This window comes from Galeopterus variegatus, unplaced genomic scaffold (genome assembly GCF_000696425.1).
Source record: "Galeopterus variegatus unplaced genomic scaffold, G_variegatus-3.0.2 Scaffold50, whole genome shotgun sequence".
Taxonomy (NCBI): domain Eukaryota; kingdom Metazoa; phylum Chordata; class Mammalia; order Dermoptera; family Cynocephalidae; genus Galeopterus; species Galeopterus variegatus.
Genome location: NW_007726161.1, coordinates 432,942 through 444,104, shown reverse-complemented (window position 1 = coordinate 444,104; position 11,163 = coordinate 432,942). Strand labels below are relative to the sequence as shown.

The 11,163-nt window shown below is 37.3% G+C and overlaps 1 protein-coding gene across 1 annotated transcript in view; it reads right to left on the bottom strand.

Moving 5' to 3' along the window:
• KDM1A (lysine (K)-specific demethylase 1A) overlaps positions 1 to 11,163 on the bottom strand; it is a 59,005-nt gene that overhangs the window by 19,910 nt on the left and 27,932 nt on the right. The window contains exons 4-8 of the mRNA XM_008572798.1: positions 9,465 to 9,543; positions 8,770 to 8,862; positions 7,796 to 7,902; positions 5,730 to 5,811; positions 4,762 to 4,856 (exon numbers count right to left, since the gene is read on the bottom strand). Of these exons, the coding sequence (XP_008571020.1) occupies positions 4,762 to 4,856; positions 5,730 to 5,811; positions 7,796 to 7,902; positions 8,770 to 8,862; positions 9,465 to 9,543 (456 nt within the window). The remainder of the gene's footprint in view (positions 1 to 4,761; positions 4,857 to 5,729; positions 5,812 to 7,795; positions 7,903 to 8,769; positions 8,863 to 9,464; positions 9,544 to 11,163) is intronic.

Genomic DNA, 11,163 nt, shown 5'->3' with positions numbered 1-11,163 from the left:
AAAAAAAAAAAAAAAAAAAAAGAAAAGAAAAAGAAATCTAAAACCTCCGAGTTACTAGCTGGTGTACAGGAGATGCAGAAAACATTCAGAGCCGTTTCTTCCATATCCCCCACTAATCTGTTTTCAGCCCCCTCACTGGTGACTCCCAAAACGCTCCTGAAATATGAATTACCCTATTTCCAACCATCTCCATGTCCAGTTAAAGCTGATTACAGCAAGGTCAGAGTAAACTCCATTACTGGTCAATCTGAGGGCAGCTGCTATATTAGCTCTGATTGTTCTTCTAGGCTTAAGTTACGGAAGATCTCTATTAATAGGGATATCCTTAATATTCCTATATTATTTTATATCTCTATGTTATATTCCATAATACCCTTAACAGGGAAACCCTTGTTCTAGTCAACCAGAGAGCCACAAAATAAACTTCCCCTGTCAAAAACAAATACAGAGGTTCACAGCCGCCGCTCTCTAACGACAGCATCGCCTCTCGCTTGCCGAGCTCCAGCTCGAGAAGTGGGTAAGTAAGGAGGTCTCTATACCACGGCTTGCACAAAGCTGACTGCCCGCAAATCGACCGGTGGTAAAGCACCCAGGAAACAACTAGCTACAAAAGCCGCTCGCAGGACTGGCCCCGTGGCTCTCTCAGGAGAGTGCAGCGCTGGTAGTGCAGAGGTCGCGGGTTCGGATCCTATATGGGGATGGCTGGTGCACTCACTGGCTGAGAGTGGTGAGGACCACAGCATGACGAGGGTTGCAATCCCCTTACTGGTCAAAAACAACAACAACAAAAAGCCACTTGCAAGAGTGGAGGGGTGAAGAAACCTCATCATTACAGGGCTGGTACTGTGGCACTCCGTGAAATTAGATGTTATCAGAAGGCCATTGAACTTCTGATTTCCAAACTCTCCTTTCAGTGTCTGGTGTGAGAAATTGCTCAGGACTTCAAAACAGATCTGTGCTTCCAGAGAGCAGCTATTGGTGCTTTGCAGGAGGTAAGTGAGGCCTATCTGGTTGGCCTTTTCAAAGACACCGACCTGTGTGCTAACCATGCCAAACGTGTAACAATTATGCCAAAAGACATCTAGCTAGCACATCGCATACATGGAGAACGTGTTTAAGAATCCACTATGACGGGAAACATTTCATTATAAAAAAAATTCTCTTCTTCCTGTTATTGGTAGTTCTGAACGTCAGATTTTTTTTTCCCATGGGGTCAAAAGGTACCTAAGTATATGGTTGCAAGTGGAAAAATAGGGGACAGAAATCAGGTATTGGCAGTTTTTCCATTTTCATTTGTGTGTGAATTTTTAATATAAATGCGGGGACGTAAAGCATTAATGCAAGTCAAAATGTTTCAGTGAACAAGTTTCAGCAGTTCAACTTTATAACAATTATAAATAAACCTGTTAAATTTTCTCTGGACAATGCCAGCATTTGCATTTTTTTAAAACAAGTAAATTTCTTACTGACGGCAACTAAATGGTGTTTGTAGCATTTTTATCATACAGTAGGTTCCATCCATTCACTATACTTTTCTGAGTTGTCCTACATGCAAGTACATGTTTTTATTTAATGTTGTCTGTCTTCTGTGCTGTTCCTGTAAGCTTGCTATTAAAATACATTAAACTGTAAAAAACAAAACAAAACAAAAACAAATATAGATGTTCAACATTCTAGCTGCAAAATTTTGGGCTAGAGAGAAGAGAGATAAACTCCTTCAGTGATTCTTGTGATTGTGATTAAAATAATAATAAACTAACGAAACAAAAACCACTTGCTATGTAATTTTTTTTTCCCTACAGCAGCAAAATGACTGGGTATGGAGATATGTCCTTAAGACAATATTACAAGTGATATTTATAATTCAGAGTAACTGCTGACCTTTTACAGGATGACAGAATTAATTTCTGTGTACCAACAATAAAAGCATCAAATTAACCTCTTTTTTTTTTTTTTTTTTGATAGCTGGTTGGTATGGGGATCCGAACCCTTGACCTTGGTGTTATAACACCACGGTCTAACCAACTGAGCTAACTGGTCAGCCCTAAATTACCCTCTTTCCGACAGAGGCTGTCCACAAAGAATAGAAAAACACAACCCCATTTCATCCAACAATTTACTAAAGTGAAAAAAAAAAATAAATCAATGGCTGAGTGAATTTCTACTCAAGGTGGGCCTTGCTGTACCTAAAGTAACTATAAAAAGAAAGCTTTTTGAGAAGACTCAGTTGCCATAATCTAAGGGGCAGTTAGAAAGAGTTGCACACACACACACCCCACCCCCATCTTCTCTGAAATACCAGCCAGATGTAACAAAACAAGTATGAGGATTTTAGCCAGAACACCAGGCAACGTACTAACCTATAGTAACCTGAGGCAAACATTCTTCTACAATGCGGGAATGAAACTACTGGCCTACTTACCCCTTTAGATTTTCTAAAGCCATGAAACATATTTGTAATTATAAGCATAAATTTTTTTTTTTTCCTTTTTGTCTTTTTTCGTGACCGGCAACGGATCGCAACCCTCAGTGTCGCGCCCGTACCGGACCGGGACCGGCAACGGGATCACAACCCTCGGTGTCGCGCCCGCACCTCGCTCAGCCAGTGAGCGGGAACCGGTCTGTATGTGGGATCCGAACCCTCGGCGGGAGCACCACCACGCTTCCCAGGCGGCGCTCCCGCCGAGGGTTCGGATCCCACATACAGACCGGCCGCTCACTGGCTGAGCGAGGTGCGGGAGCAACACCGAGGGTTGCGATCCCGTTGCCGGTCCCGGTCCGGTACGGGCGCGACACTGAGGGTTGCGATCCGTTGCCGGACACGAAAAAAAAAAAAAGACAAAAAAAAAATGTGTTAAAGCTCATCTAATGCCAAGAAAGCAGCCAATTTCTCTGGATATCTCTACTAGAAAAAAGTTCTCACTATTAGATAGACTAAATGGACCTGGCTGTATATTCAGGAAAGTCTAAAGAAGATGGTATATCAATGAGCAGTGATAATCTTTAGTGTGGACTCTGTCACTGCTTGAGGACTAATACAATAGCCACTTTGGGGCCTTGCTTCCTCAACTCAATTCTATACTATACTGTCTGTCTACCTAAAACACCCATCTGATCATGTCACTTCCTGTGCTTGCAAACCTCTGAAGTTTCAACCAAACATTGGCTGAGCAAGCAACAGATTCCATGGTACGGCACCATACTAAACTTCAGCTTACTATCTTCCTACCCTCATGAATATAATTCCATCCTCCTTTAAGAGACCTCTCTGCTTAGACTTAAACCTTCCTCTGCCTCCAATGCCTTTCCCTTCCTTCTACAACCACATGTTGATGTCCTAACTGCCCTTCGCAAATGCTCTTTCCCTCCAAATCTCTCCCTGCCTTTTGCTCCCCTCTCCACACTCTTGCTCCCTTGACTCTTTCACAGTAATTGGTTCTTTTATGTAACCTTGGGCAAATTCTGCCTTAGCTTTGTGTTACTGGTATATTTATGGGAGATACATTTATGATTTGCTTTAAAATACTCCAAACCAAAAAATAAAAGCAGAAATGGGATAGATGAACAAGACTGTAGAGCCATATCTTCTACTAAAAAGCGGGGGGGGGGGGGGGGGGGGAAGAAAAGAAACAAGCCTGGAAAAACAGGAATTCTTTCTAACTTGTGCATATTTTTAAATTTCCATAATTAAACGGTGGGAAAAAAAGAATTGTTTACAAGTACCACTAGACTGTGGCAGGGACTGTATTCATTTCCATATCCTTTATAGATCTTTGTAGAATAGAAGTTTGCTGAATTGCTGAGTTAACTTCTACTTCATCCTTTCTCTCACATTCTCTTCTGTTTATTCTGCCAGAAGCTGCCCACACAACCATTCCCAAGCCCTAGAGGAAATGTGGACCAGGATGGTGGGGATGAAAACCAAAGCATTCCCTAGAAGTCTGTCCTCTGATATAAATCCCATAAAACCTAACAGTAGACAGGAATAGGTGAGGACGTCCCTTGAGACCTATTGCACAAAATTCAAGAGTTGAAATCCTACCACTTTTAGTAAAATAGCTAAAGCACTGTACACATAACAAATCTTCTCTTCCTCAAAATATGAAGATAATAATGTGCTTATATCCTGAGAGGTGTGGACTCTCATCCTGATAGGGGAGTTGGTAAAATTTCTGCTGAATACAGACTTTTGAATTTTACCAACCCCTAAAAAATTAGGGCTGACTTATGTAGTCTAAGTCTACCTTAGAGTGGATAAACTACTCTCACTCCCCCCATACTAATCACCACTTCCATGCTACTATCATATTAAGTATAGGAAGTTCCTATGCTTCTGGTCAACAGATACTGTAACCTACCTAAGCATCTCGGTAAGTACCTCCATTTGGCTATTAGTCCACCAAAAACTTGAGCCTATAAACACAAAGCTGAAGTCATAAAAAGCACATGGAGCTAAAGCACATGATGGGAGGCACAATACAAAGAAATGAAGAATCAGGTTTCAATTCCATAGGTCTCTTGGAGTAAGTAACCACAGGCAAATAAAGAGATTTTCTAACTAGCCTTCATTAATGCCTAAAGATAAATGCCTAAAGAGACATGTAAATTTGCATATATACAATAACTCTTTCTTATACAGCTCAGAGTTAAGAATATATGTATATATCAAACATATATGTATATGTTCATCCACACATTCCCCCAAAATTATTTTTATTGAACCAAATAAATTTTGAAAAGTTCTATTTGTCCTTGACTTACAGCTTGTCCGTTGGCTTCATAAAGCGGACATTTTTGCTTGATCTTGGCCAGTTCCATATTTACTTGTTTGCTGACCACAGCCATGGGATTCCCTCCTAGAAAAAACTCAAAACAATTAAATTCAACATCCCTATGAAAAGAGAAAAACCTCAAAGTAAAAATATTTTTACTCAAAATAAAAAATGCTCAAAACTTACAGTATGTGAATCATTATCTCAGAAAAAATGTTCATAGTATATCAGTATATGTAAGATAAGCATAAGAATGCAAAAAATTACCTACGAGGGTACATTAAAAACTGTGGAAAAACAATTAAAAGATAATATGAATCTTTCCATGAACTTTCTGAAGTACCTTTGTATAATCCTGACTTAACATTTTATTACAGATCCTTCCACATTTTAAGCACATAAAATTACAGACATATGCACACAAAAGGATCACAACACATAAACTGTTTTATAATCTTTTCTCAGAAAACAATATATTGTATAACACAACACCAAGGTCCAGGGTTTGACTCCTGTACTGGCCAGCTGCCAAAAATAAGTAAATAAATAAAGCAATATACTGTGGACAGAATTTAATGTTAATATGGAGCTACATAATTTTTAGTGGCTGTTTAGTTCTCATTGTATAACAATTTAATCTTCTAATATGTGGTTTCTAATGTTCTGCTGTTATAAACAATGCCACATTAAAAATGCTCCAAACGCAATCTATTCTGTTAGGATAATTTCCTAGAACTAGAAAAAGATACCCTAGGTTAAAAGATATGCACAATCTAAATTTTGCACATACTGATATGTCCTTTCAGGAGGACTATCTAGCAATTTACTTCTCACTAACAGAACAGTACCTTAAACCAATATATTTTAAAACTGCATCTATGGCTTTAAAATGTAAGTATGAACAATCTTATGAGTAGCAAACTATGTATTGCAGTATGAAATTTAAGAGCCACTTACCAAGACCTGTTACTACCATGGCTCCAAGATCAGCTACGTAGTTTCCTTTGCGAAATGTAGCAACTCGTCCACCAACACGATCCTGTTTTTCAGAAATTAAATGATCAAAATCATCAATTCTACTTTAACTACTGTAACCCGGCACAGTACCATACCAGGACTCTGTCTTTTGTAATTTAAAAAGAAAGGTGTCATTTAGAGATTATAAGGAGTGCAATCAACAGTACTGTGGGCACAAAGAGCAAAAGAAATTTAACTCAAAAATTATTTGAGGGAGAGGCAGGTAAGGAATGACTTACAAGATTAATTGATGTGATATAAAACAATCTGACAGCCAGAAGACATATTTAGTCACAGGTACCAGCAGTCTATAATTCCTCTTAATGCACAGGATGAACAAAGGCCACCCCTATAGAAAATATTTGTTCACAAATTCCAACACTATTTAAATACCAACTTTCTACCACTGTGATCTGACCCTTGCTCCCCACTCCTCAAAGTCAGCTGTTGCTGTAGATTGGCCCCCCGCCCCCCCAAACTCACTGAGGCTTAATCCCCACTGTTAACTGTTGAAGGTGGGAAATCCTATTATGGTAATTGAAAGATGGGACCTTGATTGTAGGACCATGCTGTAGTAAATGGATTAATAATTGTAGTCAGGGGCATGGTTCTGAAGGCTTTAAAAGGATAGCACATGAGGAGGTTAGTCTATCTCTGCTCCGCCATTTCACAATGTGATACCCTGCCATCACTGAAGTCACCACCAAAGAAAGCCTTCACCAGATGTGTTCCCTGGACTTTGGACTTCCAGCCTCTGAAACTGTAAGCAATAAATTTCGTTTTCTTACAAAATACCCAGTTCGGTGTAATTTGTTATAAGCAACAGAAACAGACTAATACAGCTGTGAATAATCTGATAGATTTCTCTGACAATGGTTCTCCATTGCAGCTGTATACCCAGGGGCAATGAGTCTATTGGACATAAACTGCTAATAATAACCTTTGTCCCTATATAGGCCCAGGTTCATCTCTGCTGACTAGGGATTTTCAAGTATAGAGAGAAACCTTACTGAGCTGTAGTGATAATTTAATAATTATAAATGATGTAAGAGTTTTCTGTAAACTCCAAACAAGCAAACAAAAAGGCAAAATAAAACAAAAACCTATACACTAGACTATAAACTGCACATGGGTAGGGACCATAATGATCCCATTATTCCTTAATGTATCCTTAGTACATAGTACACAAAGGACACACAAATGTTTTCTGAGTTAGCAAATAAAATACTGATTTTAGTAACAGACTGCATCAGGAAAATATTTAATTTCAATTTTCCCATACTCTATTTAAAAAGAAAAAATTTTAAAATTAGCAGTTTATAAGAAGCAATTTGGATTGCATTGCACATAACATTTTGAAAGCTTTTATAAAATTTGAGATTGGTTACCCGTGAAATGTTTTGTTTTAAATGGTGTGAGTCCAGGGAGGCTTTTAAGCCACTGGAAGATAATTAAATTTCAAAAATTATTCACGAAAATAATTTGAATAGTAGCATCCTAATGTGATGCCTCTTCTCACTATGTCCATCATCCCTTTCCTCCGACAGTTTCTATTTCTCTTTCCGGGACTACTGATAAGGGAACTAATACCTTGACTTTCATCAGGCCCTAAAAGATGGCGCCTGCCTGAGAAGCAACTCCTTTTCCTTGACTATCAAACAGGGAGTACAATTCTCTCTGTTCCACCACAGAAAACTGCGTTCTACAAAGGATATGTCTGTGAAGGTCTCAAATTTGAGAGTTAACTGCAAGAAACAATGATCTGAAAACATCCAGCAAAAGGATATATAGATCATTTACAAACTCTAAATACTCACTGAGCACTTTTCAAAGCTTTACTGTCAAAATGCTTTATCCGATATCAATAACACTATCCAAGATACCTTTAAGTATTATCAAAATCAATTTGGCTTCGTTCAAGTTGTATGATTCTGTAATCTGCAACAGGTAATTTCCTTACCATATTTCCACTAGGTCAGCTTCTAAACTGAAAATAAAATTCTTACCCTGGCTTCCAGAAGTGTGACATCCATTCCAAAACTTTGTAATTGTCGAGCTGCTGCCAAGCCTGAGACCCCAGAGCCTATAATAATTACCTTTCCTGTCTTTTTAGCTAAAAGCAAAAATGAACAAAAATTAGAAAATTTTGTTGTAGATTTAAGAGTTTATAGTTTTTTCTCATGAAAACCTCTAAGCTCTTAACATGCCATGATGTCTTACAAAGTTAACAAGATATAAAAACTATCTGAAAACAAATCAACAAATATCTGAAACTTTTAAATCTTAGTTCGACATTGAACATTAATAAATCAAATCCATTATATCTTAAGATTTACTTTCCCATTACCTCAGTCATGTATTTCAATATCTGTGATCTTTAGTTAATTTGTTATAAATAATCTGCTTCATTTACCTCACAATTATACTAGGACATATTCTGAGTGTAAGTTACTTCCTTTAACTTTTACTTCTGTAGCCTTAAGTTAGTACCCCTTTTTGAAGAATTACTAAAGCATTAAAAATAAATGCATTAATTCTCAAAATATCCCTATCTCCTGGATCCCTGGCAGACATTATCCAAACACTATAAAAGGGGCAAATACTATTTAAAACAAAACAAAACACCATTAGCAGCATAAAGAACTGTTCAATGAGGGAAAAAAAAAAAAAACCTCAAACGTCCTGATTGCAAAACTGACTTCTCTCATTTTTAACAAATTTTATTCTTTTAATTCTCATTTTTAAAAAACTAGAAATACATTATCTTTTACTAAAGTACTTATCAAACCAGAAAATAAGGGAAATGTACATTTATTAAGAGATTTTATCTTAAATTTGACATATAAGAAGATAAACTTGGGAATACTGTGAACCTAAATACAGATTTACAAATCAAAATAAAAGGCTAACAGCATCTATATAAAAACAGTCTAGAATCATAACTTAAAACGATGAATTCATTGGCAAGGCAGGTCCTTACTTGGTAGGGGTTTTATCCTCTTATAGATGCCAAAGTTGATAAGACCATGACGCTCTAAATAACTGTGAACTCGGTGGACAAGCACAGTATCACCTACAGAATTAGGGAATTTAAAAACATGTTTATATTTTCAGCAGTTTAAATAGAAAACTATTCTATTTCTCCATCATGAAGTCATTCTATACATCTTTTCCATAAGCTTTAGGTCATGTGACTCCTTTAGAAAAGTGATTCTTAGAACTATGAGTCAGTCCAAAATACATATCACATAATTTGGAATTTTTAAGAATGATATTTCATTATAGATGAAATGGAGGACAAAACCAAATCTTTGTATTTATAACACTTATGTACTTTGGCAAAAACTTCAGAAGACTTTGTAGGTGGCAAGTGGGAAATAAGAAAGCCAGATAGCCAGCCAATCAAGTGCCAACGAAGTATTCCACGGATCAAAGTTGGACAACAGGTCTAGGAAAATATTTAGCAATCTGTTGAACTCATCTGTCAACACAATTTAAAGACCAGTAAAACAAATAAACGTAGAAAACAGTTTCCGGTTTTTGCATATCACAAGGTGGAATAAAATGAAAATATGAATGAAAAAATTAATTATCAAGGAACCACAAGGCTCCTGGAAGGAAATATCAATTTTTGCAATCCAGTGCAAAACTAGTCCTATTGAACACACTACTTACTGTTATAAGGTGCTTCTAACTGTTGGAGAGTAGCCTCAAATGTCAATTGAATCTTTGGATTATCCAACCACAGCTGCAACTGTATTTAAATGACATAAACTGTATTACATACCAACAGACATATGCCATTTGACCATCTTTAAAATCATCTTTTTAATTTTAAGGCTTCAAATAACAGCTTTCCTTTCATTGAAACAGTGAGGGTTATACTCCTGACAAAGAAACTAATAACACACAAAACCGTGTCAAATGAGTGAATTATTGAAGAAGCTAGAATATTTAGCCTAAACAAAAACAAAAACAAACAAACAAAAATCTAGTAACTTGTCAAAGTCATGCAGCTAGTAGGGAGCAACTAGGATTTAAACCTGGGTTACATGACTCCAGAGATAATGAGTAAATAAAATCCACAAAACCTAACATGTAATTAAATAGATAGATATGCAGAGGTGGAGGAGAAAGGTGTCAAGGATAACTTCTGTTCCTGGCCTGCATAACTAAATGAGTTGGTATGCCAGTCACTGAATGGGATCACTGAAAGAAGAAACGAGATAATGAATTTAGTTCTAAGACAACCAAAAGGAGACACAAAATAGGCAGCTAGATATAAACGAGGGTACTTCAAAAAGCTAATGGAAAGATTAATATTCTTTTAATTCTATTTTTCCACAAACTTTCTGAAGTACCCTCATAGTCTGGGGTTCATGAGAGGTAAGATCTGGAGCTATCTGCTGATTGGTGATAACTGAAGCCAAATGTGTCGAAGATGGCTCCTAGTGGAAAAAAATAGGGAAAAGCAGAGAGGACCTTAAAAAGTCTTAAGGAACTCCCGAACAATTCCACATAGTGGTCTCTTGTTAAAGATGAGCCTACAATGCAATCAGAGAAGACAAACAGGGAGGCAGGAAAAAAAACCCAGAATACTGTATTATTGGAGCCAAGGGAGTAGCATGTTTATTTCAAATACTGCTGAAACAGCAGTAAGATGAGGAATGAAAAATATTATAGTACACTCAATGGGTTCTAACATAAATTCTCTTCAAAGTGAATATACATATGCAAAATGAGAGAGAAACTAAATACCATCATATTTGTGTCTTAATAAAGACTGCTCCACAGATAAGTTTCAACCAAGAAAGAATTTGGTTATATGTAAATAAAAAAAATTACAAAGGGATATGACCAAATTCATATGGATACTCCACTTCTTTCTGTGGCCACAGTCAAGGGAAAATGGAATTCCTCAAGTCCACACTGAGTCCAAGCTCTTCAGCCCTCAACATAGGTCTTCTTTCTCCTTCCATCATGTAAAATAAAGCTCAGATCATAGATTCTAGTTTAATAATTCTAAAGTTGCAGTTTTAAAATCTGAAGGCAAAAGATGTAGCTTAAGAGTAGAGAATTGAGGGCCGAGCCCGTGGCGCACTCGGGAGAGTGCGGCACTGGGAGCACAGCAGCGCTCCCGCCGCGGGTTCGGATCCTATATGGGGATGACCGGTGCGCTCACAGCGCTCACTGGCTGAGAGTGGTGCGGCCGGTCTCAAAAAGAACAAAAAAAAAAAAAAGAAGAAAATAAGGGAGCTGAAAACAGAAAATTGTGTTTTTCTCCTTATCCAATATAATTCAAAGTTATTTCAATCTAAACTATTAAATATCTTTAGAAACACAGAATTTTTGGTTGGTGTGATTACCTTTACTA